We start from the raw sequence: 19,969 nt of genomic DNA, 5'->3' as shown, positions 1-19,969 counted from the left end.
AAAAAAAAAAAAAAAAAAAAAAAAAAAAAAAAAAAAAAAAAAAAAAAAAAGAACGTTTTTGAAGAATGCCCTATGTACAGCTGCTTTATTGCTTGATAGAGTTTTGAGTTTGGTGAAAAAAAGAAAACTGCTTTGTCTCAGTCCTTCAGGTAACCCCAAGACAGTTAAAGAAAACAAACTTAATTCTTTGAGATAAGATTCCCTTCGAGAATAAGATAGGCCAAGGTCTCATACTGCAAAGGTGGGTTATTGCCTTTAATACTACCACTATGTGGGGTGTGGTGGCACACATCTTCAATCCCAGCTACACGTGAGGCTGGAGGACGTGGATCATAAGTTTAATTGCTAAGTTAATTGCTAAGTGGAACTTAGCAATTCCTTGTCTCAAAAAATAAAAAGAAATTTGGGATGTAGCTCAATGGTAGAGTGCCCCTGAGTTCAATTATTTGCACAAACACACACAAAAAGACCACCACCTTAGAGGGAGTGAGGAAAAACAAGTGAAGATGCCACAAAAATTTCCTAGCAATGTTAAACAGCTTTTGTCTTTTATTGCTAAGAGTTAATGGGGTGCTTTTAATAAATCTTTTATGTTTCGTACATTTTACTTCTTTAGAACTCACTTTTCCTTCAACATTTTAATGTCACAATTTTCAAAGATCTAGCAAAATTTTGAAAGAATTTAAAGCTAGTGTACCAATGTATTTCATTACCTAAGTTCTCTGATTACCTTTCTACATACTTCCTTTATTGCCTATTAAGTTGCTTTTTTCTTGATTCAGCTCTTGCTTGGTTGCTATAGACCTTTGACTATTTTCTAGAATTCTGACAACAGTTCTTTTTTTTGGTGGTGCCAGGGATTGAACCCAGGGCCTTGTGCATGCGAGGCAAGCACTCTGCCAATTGAGCTATATCCCCAACCCCAAGAGTTCATTTTTCCTCATTTTTTTTTTGGACATTTCTTTGGAGGAACATATTGCTGGAACCACCTATTCTGCCATCTTTGCTAATGTCATCATAAGACTATTTGTCAGTTAATGCTCTTGAGGTATCTGCTATGTGTTAAAGGCTTGGTAACCAGCATGTGGCACTATTGGGAAGTGGTGCAAACTTTGGGAGGTGGGACCTACTGGAAGGAGTTTAGTCAGTCAGAATGTTCTTGAAGGAGATATTGGGATGCTTGGTCTCTCCTTCGTATTTTGCTTTCTGTCTGCCATGAGGTGAACAGAGCTCTCCTTCCACATGATCCTGACACCATAGGCCCAAAGCACCAGGGCCAGGTGATTTTATATATATATATGTATGTATCCAAAGTAAATCTTTCTTACTTATAAGTTAATAATCTCAGGCATTTGTCACAACAGCAAAAAACTGATTTTTAATAAAGTCCTAAGTAGATATTAATATTTCATACAAATAATGATCACTTGGTTTTCTCCTTAAAAATATTAATGTTCTACCAGGCACCGTGGCACATTCCTATAATCCCAGTGGCTCGGGAGGCTGAGGCACTAAGCAACTCAGTGGGACCCTATCTCTAAATAAAATACAAAGTAGGGCTGAGATGTTACTCAGTGGTTGAGTACCCCACCCCCACAAAAAAAAAGAATATTAATGTTCTATATCTGTTCTTGTCTTACCACCAAAGTTGAAAATGCCAATACAAATGAAAGATTACTATAATAGTGGTATGCTTTTCTGGTTCCTATATTTCCATGGGGATTATCTCAGTTAATATTGAAACAAAATGTTTACTTTTTATTTCAAATATTTTATCAAGAAAGATCCTACCATGTCTTTACAGATAACTATATCAAGACTGAATCTGAATATATTAAATGCTTTTTATCTTTTTGTAAGAGATATTAATCTTCTGCCCTCAGTACTCCTCATTCTAAGGTTTTCAAAGCCAGACTGGCATATACACCATTAGTACTCTGATCTTCAGGCCTTCAAACCATACTATCAGTTTTCCTGGGTTTACAAATGATAATTCATGGTACTTCTCAACCTCCATAACCATATAAGCCAATACCTTATAAAAAAAATCTTTTTATACAGATATATGTTACTTAAAAACTGTTACAAATTAAGAAAGTTATGATATCATTAGGTAATATAATCTAATTCAATTATCATCATATATGTGGTCCATCACTGATTGAAACATGGTTAGCACTGCATGACTATGTGTGTACATGTGTGTGTGCACCTTATTGATTCCATTTCTCTAAAGAATCCTGCCCAATGTACACATATTATAAATTACTCTCATATTTATGGATTAAGCCTCTAAGAAGATCCTTGATGTGGGCTATATTAGGGGGCTTAGGGATTATTCTTTGGTAAAAACTTTCGCATTACTTCAATTATCAAGTAGAATTCTGTCATTTTTTTTTTTTAAAGAAAGAGTGGGAGAGAGAGAGAGAGAGAGAGAGAGAGAGACAGAGAGAGAGAGAGAATTTTTTAATATTTATTTTTTAGTTCTCGGCGGACACAACATCTTTGTTTGTATGTGGTGCTGAGGATCGAACCCGGGCCGCACGCATGCCAGGCGAGCGTGCTACCGCTTGAGCCACATCCCCAGCCCGAATTCTGTCATTTTTTGAGCAGTTTTGATAATTTTGAGTTCTATAAAGAATGATTCTTTCCTTTATTTTTAAATCTATTAGTAAAAGTAGCAACAAAGAACTCCTTAATCATAAATCCTAGAATTAGACTTACCAAATACAGCTTAATAGCTACAGACCTCTCCATGTTGAGTAATCTCTCTTTAAAATTTGTAGCCTGGAGAAGCCAATCTGAATCATATTTTCTGCTGCCTGCAGGGTACCAGGAAAAGGAAAGCAAGGAACCATGCATATCCACATTTCTACTCCCTAACTGATCAATTAGGTAAGTCACACCTTTATTCCTAGGTAGAAATGAGTAAGAGAATAACAGTGGAGATGAACACACTCATTTATACTCTCTCAAATAAAAGAAAATATTAGGAATAGGGAATAAATGCTCCCACCTGTAAGACAGATTAGGCAAGATACACACACACGTTTGCCTCATCTATTTCTACAAATGATTTAATAATTTTTGTTTCTCTAGGTGTAAAACTAATCCATTAATAAAAATGTTTTTATTAAAAACTGATTAAATGTTTTTGCTAGAAGTTCATTTTAATCTTTTAAAAAATTTGTTTATAGTTTTGTTGAGTAGTAAAGGCAGTTAAGATCATCTATAACCTTCCTTATAAGTATTCCTTTGGTCATACAGGAATGTTCTATATCTGTTCTTGTCTTACCACCAAAGTTGAAAATGCCAATACAATGATGAAAGATTACTGTAATAGTGGTATGCCTTTCTGGTTCCTATATTTCCATGGGATTATCTCAGTTAATATTGAAATGAAATGTTTACTTTTTATATACAGATTTTTGGCTATAAAATATTCTCAAGGATGTTAATTTGTAAAAATTGAGAGAGTAAGTGCAGTCATTAAGAACATAGGCTCTGGAGTAAGAACAAGTTAGCTAATTTCTTTTTTGCCTATTTCCTCATCTACAAAATGTGCAATAATAATAGTGCCTAACACATAGAGTTGTGAGAATTAAACCAGATAACATACATGAAAGGCCTAAAATAATGTCTAGAACATTTAAAATGTTAATTGTGGTAGATATTCTTTGTGACATACTAAATAATAAATTTATAAATCTTTCATGAACAACTGAAGAGTACAGAATACTATGATAGAGTATACAAAAAATCAAGATTGAGTTATGTTATTCAAATCTATATCTTTATTACTTGTTACCTTATTTTTCAAATTCTGAAAACTATAGATCACAGTACATAATTACTACTGTGAATTGTCCAAATTATTCTATTTTTGCTCTCTATATTTCAACATTTATTTGTTGATTGTCAGACTCAAGGAGCATATACTAAAACATAGAAGTTTATCAAGGAGAATAAAACAAATTACCTTTGTCTTCTGTTATGATTTTATCACACTGAACATCTTTATTCTTTGGTGCACCATTAAAAGTCTGCATCATCCTTTCAACATATAAGTCATTGCCTAATCTATTTTTACAAAGGCTTTCATAATTCTTATTTCCTTGGCTGTAAAAATTAAAGTAAAACCAACTCATTAATAAAAATCAATTATAACTGCACATATTCTGTATGTATGTCACCATTCTCCATTTATGTCCTCAGCATCTAGATCTAGGATTTGTTACTTCTGTTTATTCTTATTCATAATGAATTATTTCTTTATTGGTTTGATGCATTTTTTACTTGATATTATTATCATTAATGTGGCTATACCAAAAAGTGAAGTCAGAGTTCAAAAATATTCTTCAGAAAAGATTAACTGACTTCCAAAGGATGCTTTTACACTGTACCTCTCAACATCTGGACTACTTTCAGTATCCACCAGTAATATACTAGCACTATCTCTATAGAGGTTTTAATAAGTTCTCTATAGAACTTTAATGTAAATATATAAAGTTATATACTCCTTCAAAATACTACTTTTGTGACATCCTCAAAGCATATTTACAGAATTGGTCAGTTCTTAGAACTTTTTTTAAAATTTCATTATTTTTTTTTTTTTTTGCTCTGAGGAATTTAGAAATGTGTTTTCTAACTTCCAAATGCGTATGTGAATGTCTTTTAATTGTGGCTTATATTAGTGTTGTTGTTGTTGTTTTTCTTACTGTACTGCATTGTTAGAGAATTTAATCTATTTGATTCTACTTCTTTAAAATTTTTGAGACCTTGCTTCATGGATGTTCCATATTCTCAAAAAGAATGTGTTCTCTAACTGTTAAGGGCAGAGGTATGTTAAGTGCAGAGGTCATTAAGATTTTGTTCAAATTTTCTGCATATATACTACTTTATTTCCTGGTTGACCTATCAATGATTAAGAGAGGTGGTAAAATCTTCTATGTGTAATGATACTTATCAGGTTTCCAATTTTGTTCTCTATATACTGAGATTATTTTATTAGGAGTATTTAAGTTTATGCTTATACCTTTATACTATTGAGTGACCTTTGCCTCTGATAGGTGTTGTCAATTTGTTTCTTTGAAGTGATAAAAGTTTTTTTTTCCTATATTTTTCTTCTATTTTAAAAATATCCTCTTTGTATTTGGTATTCTGGAGTAGTACAATGCACTGAATGTTTTTTATAGCTTTCTTATTTATTCCTATTTCTGTGAAATGGTGTCTCTCAATAGTTGAGAAAGTCATTATGACTCTGACCAGTACCTCCATTTAATTCTTTGTTTTGCTCTTTCTAACTGTATTAGACATATATCAGACCATTTTATTCTACTATAAACATAAACATATTTTTAACTTTTTTATACTTTGTTATTTTGTATAATTTATCCAGATCTATTTTCTAATTTATTAAATCTCTAATCAATTATGCTTACCATGTTGCTGTTTATTTTTAACAATCATATAAATATACTTTATTATAAAGTTCTTTTTCCAAACATGAGTCATAAATTTGATAGTTTCTTAATGTTAATGATGTTTTAACTCTTGCTTAAATATTTCACACATATATTATATATCTGATAACATCATTATCCACAGCCCTCAGTGTCTAGATCTAGGATTTGTTACTTCTGTTTATTCTTATTCATAATAAATTGTTTCTTTATTGGTTTGATGTATTTTTACCAAATTCAATCTGAGGAAACAGTAAGAGCCTGAATGGGGTATGCTTTCCTCCACAGATTTGTGTTTGCTTCTGAAAACAGCCAGCATTCCTAGTAATTTAGGATCTCTTAAGATAATTTAGGTGCTTTTCTCTCCCCTTTATTTTCAAAGAGATAGAGTCTCACTGTGTTGCTCAAGCAGCCCTGAACTCCTGAGCTAGGTTGTTTTTCTTTTCTTTTCTTTTTTGTTAATTTTGGGGATTGAACCCAGACCCTCATTATTCTAAGTACACATCTACTATCGAGCTACATCCTCAGGCCCCTTTTTTGGGGGTCCTAGGTACACTTTCCCTTACTTTGTATAAGCCGGTAAAACTATGTTATTCATGACCTAATTCTATTAAACTTTAGAGTCCAAATAATTTTATAATTTTTTATACTTTGGGGAGGGCAATGTCCTAAAATTATTTTAGCAATAGATTTTATAGCATTATGAATCACATTTAAATGACATTTGGGATGAAATAATCTGAATAATTGTATTAATACTCTATATAGACTATATTAATTTCAGACAGAAAAGACTTCAGAGCAAGAAAAAAAATCAGAGATAAAAAGGGGCATTACAAAATCATAAAAGAGCCAATTCTCCAAGAATATACAATAATCTTTAATATGTTTGCGTCTAACAACACAGCATCAAAATACATGAGGCAAGAATTAATAGTGTACTTATACTCATTAATAAAGAGAAATAAAAAACCTGCTTCAATAGACTAAACTCCTTTACTTCCCCCATAATATTTTCCTTTAAGTCTTAAATATAAAAATGTCAGTTCTTTCTTTTTAATTTATGTGTGCATAAAATATAGTTAAAATCTATATTGAGACTTCTTTATTGCCTTTATTTTTGTCTTAGAAAGTCACATAATTTTTTAAGTTTAGTTAATTGACAAATAATATGCACAAATATATGGGCAAAATGTAGTGCTTTGATATATATATATATATATATATATATATACTACTTTATCTGACTTTGTTTGATAAAATCAGAGTAAGTAGTATATCTGTCATATCAAACATTTATTATATCTTTGTGGTGATAACATTCAAAATCTTCTCATCTAGCTATCTGGAAATACACATTGTTAATTATAGTCACCCTACTGTACAACAGAACACCAGGATTTAATCCTACTACCTAACTGTAACTTTGTACCTATTGATTAACATCTCCTCTATCACCTTCAAAAGTTCACCTGATTATTAAACATGGTAAAACCATGGATATTTCCTCTATGAAAATTTACATATAATATAAACATAATTTCACAGGGCACATACAGTTAGTGTATATTCAGAAATCCCCCAAGGACCCTTCATAGAAACAAGGTACAGAACCCCTGCTTTAGCATCTGACATATAGAAGCAATGTAGACAGTTGAACTATACATACGTTACTTTCTCAGCTTCTTCAGATTCTACAGAGATCATAACTGTTGGCAAGTCAAAAAATCGTAGCATTTCCGACTCTGTAAGTATTATCTCTATATTCTTCTCAAGGTCTTCTTTTGTTATAGTTGTTTCAGGCACTGCCCTCACAACTCGTAAATCTGAAATACATAATAAAAATCATTAACTAATTCATATTTTTATTTTGCATTTTTTCCTAATTGCCAAAATATATGATGAGTCATATGTTGCAGGTGACCTTATATGATAAAGGAACAGCCCATGTTTTGAAATATAGTATATTCTACTTCTCTGAAACCAAACTGCATCTTACAGCCCATAAAGTGTCTTCTTTGCTGACTGTAGCTATCAAGCCTAGACTAATCTTATATCCAGTCATAACTAACACCAAGGGAATCCCCATTATAACTGTTCCACAATATTAACAGGGATTCTGGGATGACTGACTATTGGTACTACTCTTGCAGAATGTGGGCATAAGTTTACTTGGGGGGATATAGCATGTAACCCTTCTGTAAGCCCTGAAGTTAATTTCTAGTCTATATCTACAACAATCTTCTTATTGTCTTTTGATTTAGATTATAGATAACCTCAAATCATCTTCGCTAGGAGCTTCAAACCTTCTTCAATAGAAGTTCTCATTGACTATATCAACAAAAAAAGCTCAAGATTATTTTGAAAATGATTGGCAAAAAACATTTAGGACAGTCAGAAGTCTAAGATTCATGGAAAATTTTACTGAGGATAGAGTTTTGGGGCTGTGTGAATTTGGAATTGGTTATGTGGACAAAATAGAGGCATGACGTGGCATTATGTTGGAGTTTAATATATTCATTTAATCAAAGAGTGTGAAGAAGGAATCCTTAGGACTTCAGGATGAGTAAAGCTTGAACAACTTTAGGAAACTAAGAACATACAGTTTCCAGAGAACTTAATCTCTTCTAGAGAAGGCCCATAGACTTAGAAAAACATATTCTTAATAACCCCCAAAATTTTATTTTTTAAAAATGTAAACCAATCACCAAAATTTGGAATGGCTAAACAAATTATACTCTTCTACGAAAACTAAATAGTAGTTGAATGTAATTTTCAAAATCATGAAAATATATTTGTGATAGAACACAGAAAAGTCTGGAGGAGTAATCAGAGAGGGTGCACCCCAAAGCAGATGTCAACAACACACCTGCCTAAACTTCCAGAAGGTCTCCATTCTCACAGACCTATAAAGAAAGTACGTCACTTAGGCACCAGCACAGTAGGCACAGTGTTGAAATCCACTAAATGGCCCAAGTCATAGGGAACTACACTAAGAACTCTATTTGGAATTGAACTCAACACTACACACAAACTGACAGACATGGTCAAGAGAAGGCTGCTTACTTAAAGAGGGCCTTCATCTTAAAGTGAAAGAAAGTTCCATTCCAACAAATGCATTAATCTCAACATAGAAACAGAAGAAATATGAAAAACAAAACAAGGCTTACCTGAAAGTTAAGTACTCCCTAGAAACTGATTCCAAAGAACTGTAGGACAAAGAATTCAAAAGATTGATTTTTAATATAATCAATGTATTCAAAGAGTATATGAATAAATAGCTGAATGAATTAAGAAAGACAATGCAGGATATGAAAGAGCAATTCAATAAGAGATATAGATTCTAAAAAAGAACCAAACACAAATCTTGGAAAACACTCAGTTGGAAGCCTCATCAATGGATTAGATTAAAAAAATAAATAAATAAAGAATATCAGGATTTGAAAATAAGCTCATCACATTTAGAGAATAATAGAGAAAATACAAAACAACTATGAACAGAGCATACAAGATCTCTGGGACAACATTAAAAAATCAACCATACAACTCATACAATTTGATGAGTAAGTCAAACTACAGGCTAATGAATGATACAGAAAACCTATTCAATGAAATAACATCAGAAAAATTCCAAGTTTGGGAATTACATGGACATCTAGGTATTGTAGGCATTTAGAACATAAAACTGACAAGACCAGAAAACAATCTGCATGACATATTACAGTTAAACTGCCAAAAGAATAGAACAAAGAAAGAATGTTAAAAGCAATGAGTATGAAGTCAGTTGTAAAGATCAAACCATCAGAATAATAGCAGAATCTCTCAACAGAAACTCAAAAGGGCAAGGCATGGAATGATATGGCTTAATAGCCCTGAAAGAAAATAACTACCAACCTAAATTACTAAATCCAGATTTTTATGGTTTGGATATGAGGTGTCTCCCAAAACCTCCTGTAAATGTAGGCATATTCACAGGTAAAATTATTAGACTACGAGCGCTCTAATCTCATCAGTTCATCCTACTTTGAGTGCTAACTATAGACTAGTATGGCGTGGCTGGAAAAGGCATCTCACAGGAATAGAGGGCATGATCTGGAAGGGTGCATCTTCCATGTGACCCCCCCCTCCCCTTTCTTCTCCTGATCCTGCCATGAGCTAAGGAGCTTTCCTCCACTGGGCTCTTCCCCCATGATATGCTGCCTCAACTTGGGTCCACAGCAATGGAATCAGTCATCTACAGATTGAGACCTATGAAATCATGAGCCCCAAATAAACTTTTCCTCCTTTATTTGTTCTTTTGGTCACAGCAATGGAAAAGATTAATAAAACACAGCTGTTGTCCTTCAGATTCAAAGAAGAAATAAACTCTCCAAGCATAAAATAAAAAGATTCATGACCACTAAATGGACATTACAGAAGATGCTTAAAGGAATCAGATAAGGAAGCAAGGTAAACATAACCACGACAGCATGGTAAAGAATAAAGCTTACTAGATGAGTAGGTAAACAAATGAGAAGCAAGAAAGAATCAAACAAAATTATTTCAATAAACCATTCATTCATTGAGGCCATCTAAAGAAAAACTGCATAAAATGCAGTTTGAGCCCTACCTTACAAATAAAACTAAAAGCATCCCTAATAATAAACTTCCTTCTGGTTATGCAACGAAACAATGGTTCTCAAACTTTAGCATGAATAAGAATCATTGAAGGACTTATTTAAGGTTTTACTAAATTTTTAAAAAAAATCAATAAATTTCTTATTTTAGAGTAGTTTCAGATGTATAGAAAAGTTGCAAGAAGGATGTTGGAATGTAATGGACATCATTATACAAAGTACACATATGAAGACTTGAATTGGATGTCAACATACTTTATATACAAACAGAGATTTGAAAAAACAATTACATTAATTGTAATGCAAAAAAACACAAAGTACATGTATAAAGGCAAAAATTGGCGAGAACATACTTTATATACAGAGATACGAAAAATTGTGCTCTATATGTGTAATAAGAATTGTAATGAATTCCATTGCTGTCATGTATTTAAAAAATAAGAAAATCAATAAAAGATAAAAAAAGAAAAGTTGCAAGAATATTAGAGTTCCTGTATACCCTGCATTGAGTTTTCCCTTTTTAATACTATCTATCATATTTAATACAACTAAAGAAACTATATGGATACTTCATTATCATCTAAAGTCCATATTTTATTCCAAGTTTCTTAGTTTTTAACTGTCATTTTTCTCCTTCAGAATCTCCTCCAAGATATCTAACATTATATATAGCCATCATGTCCCCTTAGATTCCTCTAACTGTAACAGTTTCTCAGACTTGTTTTTGATAACTGAGTTTTGAGGAGTACTGGTCATACATGTATTTTGGAAAATGTGCTTCAGTTTCGATTTGCTTGATATTAAACACAGTTATGGGCATCTAGAGGAAGACTACAGAGGTAAACTGTCATTCTAATCAGATATTTAGGGTACATGTTATTAACATGACTTATCACTTATTAACCTTAACAACCAGGCTGAAGTACCATTTGTCAGGTTTTTCTGCTTTAAAGTTATTCTTCTCCTCCCCGCTATATATACTGTACTTTTAGAAATAAGTCAAAATGAAAAGTTCCACTTTCTTGAGGAAGGAATGTCTACATTATTTATCTAGAAATCTTCTGTAAAACTGATAAAATCAGCATACTGTAGCAATATAGCCATCTCAATGTTTATAGCAGCACAATTCACAATAGTCAAATTATGAATTCAACAATATGCCCATCAATAGACAAATGGATTTAAAAATTGTGGTACGTAGACAAAATGGAGAATTTTTTTTTTAGTTGTAGATGAACACAATACCTTTATTTTATTTATTTATTTTTATGTGGTGCTGAGGATTGAATCCAATGTGTCACCCATGCTAAGCAAGTGCTCCAGCACTGAGCCACAACCCCAGCCCACGAACATCTTGCTGAGTAAAATAAGCCAGTTTCAGAAAATCAAGGGTTGAATATTTTATCTCATATGTAGAAGCAAAATAAAGTAGAGGAGGAGGGGAGGATTGGTATCATAAAGACATAGGGAAGATCAGAGAGAAGAAGATGGAGGAGAGGAGGGATGAGAAAGGGGGAGGAAATGCAGAATGAATTTTTTAAAATAAAAAATGTGCTATGTGAATATGTAAATATACCATAGGAATTTCACCTTTATGTGTAAGTAGAAAGAAACAATCAAAAATAAATAGATGAGCAAAAAAGAAGATCAGGAGAATGGGAAGAAGAGAGGAAAATTAATTGAAATTGAATTGCATGCATATATGAATTTGTTAAGATAACCCAACCAACTACTATGTTGTTAACTATAATGCTCTAATAAAAAAGAAAGAAAAAAGAATTCTTCCATAAAGATTAGTCTAATCTGTTTCTTTTATTCATTCATTTATATCAGTATGGATTCATAGTGTTTATTTTAGTGATGGATCCAATATGTTTATTATTTGTTGGTTATTTGAGATAAAAAGAAATATGGAAATGATTTCTAATAGCTACCAGAGATACCATGGGAGTATCTATCTACCTATTTATAAATATAATTAAGACATGGAAGGATTCTACAATGGTATCAGATTGTGACAAAATAATTTAATAGCTTTAAAAATGTATGAAAACCTCATTGAAGGAGTTTTGGGAAAGGTATGAACAGAAATATCAGTGGAAATGAGTAGACACTGTACAATTAAAGACAGTAGTATTTTCATTACCTGTTAAACTAGATAGTCTTTCTCGTCTAAAGGATGGTTCTTCTATGTCTTCTGCTATTGATTCAGTTGTTGATATACTTGACTTAGAAATGGTACTGCTTCCTATAACTGATCTTTAACAATATTAATAACATTGACATTTAATAACATTACTCAATTATTTAAATGTTCTTATGGACAATATATAAATTAGAATATATTACCAGAAGGGAGAAATCAAATATACTATAATCATAACAACAATATAAGTCAAAATAAGTTGATAAATTAACTTTTAAAACACTAAGTTGATTTTTTATCTTCTTTAGATAAAAAGTAATTCAAAATATATTTTAGAATAACACATGCCAGATGTATGTTTAAACAAATTCAATGTATTCCCAATGTATTTAGGACAAAAATCCAAAATATAGCCTACCATTCTCAACTTCTTCATCTCAATTCTCTCTCTTGCCTTAAGATTATTTTGTTGCTTGTCCATTTCTCAATCTTATAGAGCTCATCAGAGCCTCACCCTGAAGTATTTATCCTTTGATTTTTCACCTCCTTTCTGCTCATTATTCAAATTCCATCATAAAAATGTGATTTGTTCAATTTATAAAGATCCTCCCAAAACTAAATAAAAAACACATCTATGTACTCAGCAGGAGATCAATGGAAGAATCCAGAAATAATTTTCTTAAACATATGAACTTAACACCATTCCATGATATCACACAAATTTTATTTTTTATTTATAGTTTCAACTGCCCACTTAAAGAGTGGGTCAACTTTATTGGAATATTCTTTTGTTTTACCTTGCTTTCCCATGACTTTCATTGGCAAACTTGGGGGCAGTCTCTAAAGCAGTATATAATTGCTCTGTATTCAAAAATAAACTAGAAATCAAACCCTAGCAGAATAAGCAATTTCATGGGAAAGGGAGCAAAATGGAAAGCCACTCCCCTTCCCATAAAATATAGCATAAAAGAAGCTGAAGAAGATAAGGAAAAGTATCTAATGAGAATTTGCAATCAACCCTGTGTGATGTTAGCCCCTTATTTTGGTTCCCCGGGTATTCTTAAGTAAAATCTACATACTTTTTACAAACCTTTTCTTTTTTGCGGGGTTTACCGGGGATTGAACTCGGGGCACTTGACCCCAGGGCCACATCCCCAGCCCAATTTTGTATTGTACTTAGCAACAGGGTCTTTCAGAGTTGCTTAGCACCTCACTTTTGCTGAGGCTGGCTTTGAACTCAAAATCCCACTGCCTCAGTCTCCCAAGGTGCTGGGATTACAGGTGTGCGCTATAGCACCCGGCTCACAAACATTTTAATGTGGGAGTGCAGGAAATCAAATCATTCAGAGTTCTGCATCTAATTAAAACATAAGCAACATAGAGAAGGCACAATAGGAAAATAGGCTTTAGCTGAGAAACTAGAGGTAACTGCTATCTAAGTTATATATATGCAATTTAAATAAAAAGACAATATATATATATAAGGAGGAAGAATAGAACAATACCTTGTAAACTGCCCTAACATACTAGGATTTACTGTATTCTGATACAGGCTATAGGAAGAAATAAATTCTGATCCAAGTGATCCTTCTTGTGATGTCAGTAGTTTACTTGGTTTTGCTGTACCAACATGTGGGTCTGGACAATAAAGAGGTCGGGGAGTAACATCAATTCCATTTGCATCAAACACCTGTAGAAAATGGTATTTTTAAATTAAATAATTAAAAATGATGGGATTTCTAAATAATAGGACTTAGAAAATAGAAACAACTCTACTATAAAAAAAGCTCATAGGATAAGATAAACAATAATAGAAAATTTTATACACAAAATTTCTTAACTAGGCATATATTTTTTAAAATCTTATGTTTTATCTATATATAATAAATAAGCCATGCATTACTTAATAATGAGGATATATTCTGAGAAGTGTTAAGTGGATTTTGTCATTGTTCAAAATACAGTAGTTACATAAACCTAGATGGTATAGGTGAATTACTCAATGTGGCCTCTCAGTGCAATCAAGAAACAGTACAAACACAAAACGTATGAGGCTGTGCTGGCATAATAGCCATGCTGTTTTACAGCAAACTTTGAAAAATAATTGTAAAAAGTATTTAGCATAGTAAATACACAAACCAGTAACACGCTTATTATATTTTGTACTATACATAACTGTGGCACAATTGTAGGTTTGTTTACATCAGTATCACCACAAACACCTAAGTAATGCTTTCCACTAAAATGTTACTATGGCTATGATATCAGCAGGTGATAGGAATTTTTCTGTTCCACTATAATCTTACGGACCATTGTCATAAATGCTGTCATTGACTCTTACATTGGTATGCAGCACATGATGGCATTAATTGTGGGAAATAAGAAAGGTAGAAAGATATCCAGTTGTTAATATTTTAGCCTATGTAATTATTGTATGTACATGCTTTAAAAAATCCATTATTTTAAGTTAATATTTTATTCTCAATTTGTTATATATTTCTGGCTAATTTTTAATTCTTTTAATCATAAAATTTTAAATAGAAATATGTAATTAAAATAGAACTGCACACTTAAATAAAATAAAGCAAATATCTTGTAATCAGAACTAACATAAAATATTAGAACCCTGATAGCAACTCCAGAAACCACTCCCTAGTCTTAAACCCTTCCAGATTATAGCATTCTCTCTCGCTGATGATAATCATTAAATTAAAATTCTTTCTTCTTTTTGTTGTTTTATGGTGTGCTTCCTTAAACAATATATTTTTTAAAACCCATGTTGAAGTAAAATATACAGTACACCCATAAATTTACAGCTGACTTTTCAACAGAACACACACATAACCAGCATACAGATTCATAAACACAAAATTGCTTTATCACTGTGCCACATCTCCTGTATTTTCTATTTTGAGAAGGATCTCACCAAGTTACTGAGACTGGCTTTCAACTTATGATCCTTCTGTCTCAGACTAGCAAGTTGCGGGGATTACAACCATGTACCACTACTCCCGGGTGAATCCTTGTTATTTTTAGCCTTTAGTATTTTTGTATAAATTTTAGAATTATCTTGATAAATGTATAAAAAAATACAGATTTTGAGTGAACTGGCAAAAGATCTGTGAATCAAAATTTGCACATAATCTACATACTTAAACATGACCTTTCTATGCATGAAAATAATCTCTCTATTCTTTGGATCCCAATAAAAATTTTTAGTTTAAAAAATATCAGTATGTGCATCTTTTGTTATACTCTTACACAATTACTTGATACATTTTTTGTGCTATTACAAATATTACTCAAAATATCTGATTTTTAACTATTTGTTGCTTGCATGCAAATTCATATAAATATGTATTTGCTTTGTTTTTAAGTCTGATATCCAATAAATATTAATAATTCACTAGGTGACTTTAAATTTTATATGTAGATAATTCAGTAATCTACAAATACTCAATATTTTGCTTCTTTCTTTCCAGTTTTTACTTTCATTTCTTTTTGATGCCAAATTGAACTAAGACTTCCAAAAATGTTGGATAGAAGTGGCATTTTTTCCCCCAGATGTCTCCCCATTTGATACAATCATTTCTGTAGGACTTAACAGATACCCTGAATTCTATTAAGGAAGTTCCTCTTGATACCCAGTTTTTAAAAATTTTTGTGTAAATCATGAATATTCAATATTACCAGATATTCTGTATTGAGATAACCATATGCTTTTCTTTTTTTTTCCTTCCCCCTTTAAGCTATCAATGTGTTGAATTACATTCTGGATTTTGAATGTGAAACCAATCTTGATTTCTTGGTATAAATCCAAGTTCCTTATGGTATATTATGCATTTTTGTTGTTATTAAATAGCATTTGCTATTATTTTATTGGCATATTATTTTCTTCATCTATGTTTGCATAGATGAATTATTATGAGAATATGGTTGTATTCATATTTTAATGTCAAAGTAACACTACACTCATAAAATGAGTTTTGAAGTACATCCACATTTTGTGTTCTGTTTTCATCCATATATGCTTGGCATGTATCATAAGTAAAGCCATCTGGGCCTAGAATTATCTTTGAAAGAAGGTTTTCAAATTACTCATAAAATTTCTCTAATAGCTTCCACTTTTAAAGAATTTTTCCATTTTATCTAATTTTTAAAGTTCAAATTGGAATAATATTACATGTAATATGCACTAATTAATTCTTTAAATAGCTTTTAATATATATGATTGAGTGAGTTTGAGTATTTTCACAGATAAGTGCAACTATCACCACAATTAATTCCAAACATTTTTATCACTTCAAGAAGCCCTGTATCCTTTAATTATGACCCCTTAACCCTTGTCTGTCTCCTAGTCCTAGGCCAGCACTAATATACTTCAGGTTTCTACAGATTTCATATTCTGGACTTTGATACGAGTAGATTAATACACCATGGAATATTTTGTCACTGGTTGTCTCAATTATCATGTTTTCAAGATTCATCCATTTTGTGATATACATCAGTGTTTTATTCCTTTTCCTGCCTGAATAATAACCTATCATACAGATATATTACATTTGCTTAGCCCTTTTTTTCATTGAAGGACCATTTCCATATTTTGGCTATTATGAATAATGCTGCTACAAACATTTATATACAACTTTGTTTGGGAACACTTTAATTTTTCATGGGGTATATATACCTAAGAGTTGGGCCCTAAGGTAAGTAAGACTGTTTAAACTTTTAAGGAACATTAAAGAAAACACACTTTTCAAAAATAACCAAATCATTTTACATTCCCACCCACAGTGTATGAGGGTTCTTATCTTCAAATCCTTACCAACCAATGTTATCTTACTCTAATTACAGCATCCTGGTGGGTGTGAGTTGGTTATAATTATGATTTGAATTTCTGATGATTAATATTAAGCAACTTTTCACATACTTTGTGACCATTTGTGCTTTCCTTGGAGAAATGAGTAATTAGATTATATACCCAAATTTTAATCAGGTTATTTGTTTATTGATGAGTGGCTAGTGTTCTTACATATTTTAGATAAAAGTCTATGTACCTACCCTGCCTCCATCTGTAGTTCAGCTCCGAGCTACTGTCCCTCTGTAAACATTACAATTCAAGACCAAGATTTTGCTGTCTATCCCTCTGGAGGTGGCTGGAATTCTCCCCTGAATGCGTATTACTTGTTTTACCCCAGAGCTTCACTTTCAAGGTGGCTAACATTCTCCTTTACACTCTCAAGATGGCCAGCATTCTCCCTTGAATGTGAATCAACTTTCTTAAACAAACCGGTCTCTGACTGGCACATGCTAAATTTTTTTTCTGTCACATATTCCAAGGACCTCTTATCTTGAGTTGAGGTCCTCCTCTCTGAGAACTCCTCTGGTTATAACCATACCACCTTTACTGTCTTAATCATGGTTTTACTTTTTTTTTTGGAGCTATAATGTAACCTAGTCATTTTATTTTTTTTTTAATTTTTATTGTTGGTTGTTCAAAACATTACATAGTTCTTGACATATCATATTTCACACTTTGATTCAAGTGGGTTATGAACTCATGGTTTTACTTTGGTGAACAAATTTATAATAGCTACTTTGAAATCTTTTTTGTTAAATCTGACCATCTGATCCCTCTCACTGGCAGTTTCTGTTGTATGCTTTTTCTTGTGCATGGTTTGTGCTTTCTGTACTTCTGTGGAAAACTGGAGATTTTAGATGATGTATTATAGTAACTCTGGGTATTGGTACCTCCCTTTTCTTCAGAGCCTGATATTATTATTATCTTATTTGTTTAGTGATTGGTTGAATTATTTTATTGAAGCCTATATTCCTAGTATGGATTAACTATCCATTAAAAGATGATATTGAAGTCCTAGTTGACTGAGATGATAACCTTATTTGGAAACTGAGTCTTTGCAGATTTAACCAAGTCCAAATTATTGCAGTAAGCACTAACCCAATGACTGTTGCCCTTAAAAGGGGACATTTGAACAGATATACACAGAGGGACAAAAAAAAAAAAAAAAAAAAAAAAACCACATGGGGATAATGTGATATGTGATGATATTGGAGTGATGCCTCTACATGGAAAGGAATACCTGGAGCTACAAGAACCTAGAAGTGAAACATGAAACAAATCGTACCATTCAGACAGCACACCTTGATTTCAAATTTCTCACTCCCAGAACTAAGAGACAGTAAACTTCAATTATTTTTAAAAATTTCTTGTCCTTTGTTAAGGCAGTCCTAGGAAACTAATATCCCCCATCTCATTTCATAGCCCTTTGCTGTTGATTCTCAGTGAGATGGTATAGTTTGGGAATGTTCTGAGAGAATTAAGGTTCTGTTCCACTCTTTCCCTGTCCACACTCAGTTATTAATTGCTCTATTATTTTCAACAATGCCCTAGGGCATAAATGCCCTACAAATTAATCCAATCATGAAGTCTGATTTACCAAATATGTCTTTAAAAGACTGTGATTTTAATGTCCCATCTAAAAAATCATTTTCTGATCCATTAAAAGTTAAATATTATGTACTTTTCTATATATGTTATGTTTTGATTAACTGTTTTAAAGTCTTTTGTTATGAGACAATTCTGATAATTAATTTGATGACATTTTCAAGAGTACATTGCAGGACTCTCCAAGATGCCGCGAAGAGAGTGCATCACACCCCGTGTACCGCGTCACTGCGCAGGTGAATAACGAGTTAGAACGACAAAAAACTATCTTGCTATGAATTTACAGCAAAATGGGGGGGCACCGAAACCTAGAGGAAGGATTTCCAGCACCGAGGTCCAGTAATTGAATCTCAAACACGAGCCAACTGTGCGACCGGAGATCCAGGCTGACTGATCCGAGCGGCCCGCCCCGCGGCTACAGAAGGTGGGGCGCTGCCGAGAAGCGACCAGCAAGCAGAGAGAATCGTTGCTACGGATTCTGTGGAATCCTGCCAGCTGTGGCCTCACTAAGCCCCGGGCTGAGTTCGGGATTTCAGGTGGGGAAGGAAACAGTCCAGTTCTATCCCCCACAACGGAAACTCCACCAAGGAAGCCAGCGGCCACCATCTTGGAGAGATGACATAACCACCGCCAGTCTCCGACAGATTGCAACAATAAAACAGGTGTGTGTTACTCAACCCATCTCCCATACAGCAGGGAATTCACATAAAATCTCTCCTAGGCTTTCCGGGGGAGGGATTATCAGAACGAGCCTGCATAAAGACGTGGGGAAAGCTAGAGACGCCTGACCTCCAACTCCCCCTCCCATCAGCGGCGAAAACGAAACCTGTCTTGCCAGCGCTGGGGGAAGGGCAAGCGGGAAAAATCAAAACAATAGAGTGCCGGGGTTCCCAATAGCCACCCTCCACACACAGCAAACGGCAGGCCCAGAGTACAGTTTGAACTGCCGAGAGGCATCGCGTAGGGGAAGACTGGGCTAGCAGGAGAAGCCAGGACTAGCAGGAGAAACCAGGGGACTAGAGGCCAGGCCCTCGAGACTGGGCGGCTGGAGACCGCATGCCCGCCGGCGACCGGGAGCTGAAACCAACCAGAGACAGTCCAGTCCCACCCCCCATTCGGACACCCCAGCAAGGAGCCTGGGGCCCGCCATAGCAGAGAGGTGACGTCACTGGAGCTCGGCCGTCGGAATTCCTTCCCAGCGGAATCCAATTTAGCAGGCATAGTCTACCAACACAAAGGAGAGACAACAGAGATATACAAAACCAAAACAAATCTATAG

General features: G+C 33.4%; 1 protein-coding gene across 3 annotated transcripts in view; it reads right to left on the bottom strand.

Annotated features, from left to right (window-relative positions):
- Dnai4 (dynein axonemal intermediate chain 4) overlaps positions 1 to 19,969 on the bottom strand; it is a 111,200-nt gene that overhangs the window by 80,531 nt on the left and 10,700 nt on the right. For all 3 annotated transcript variants that reach the window (XR_007351957.1, XM_048815179.1, XM_048815178.1), the window contains exons 3-6: positions 13,730 to 13,914; positions 12,225 to 12,337; positions 7,132 to 7,288; positions 3,980 to 4,119 (exon numbers count right to left, since the gene is read on the bottom strand). Coding sequence is in view for 2 of the 3 variants with exons in the window: in XM_048815179.1 (XP_048671136.1) it covers positions 3,980 to 4,119; positions 7,132 to 7,288; positions 12,225 to 12,337; positions 13,730 to 13,914 (595 nt within the window). In the remaining variant the exon portion in view is untranslated. The remainder of the gene's footprint in view (positions 1 to 3,979; positions 4,120 to 7,131; positions 7,289 to 12,224; positions 12,338 to 13,729; positions 13,915 to 19,969) is intronic.

Source organism: Marmota marmota, unplaced genomic scaffold (genome assembly GCF_001458135.2).
Source record: "Marmota marmota marmota unplaced genomic scaffold, marMar, whole genome shotgun sequence".
NCBI lineage: Eukaryota > Metazoa > Chordata > Mammalia > Rodentia > Sciuridae > Marmota > Marmota marmota.
The sequence above is the reverse complement of the archived record's forward strand: the minus strand, read 5'-3'. Positions and strand labels throughout refer to the sequence as shown.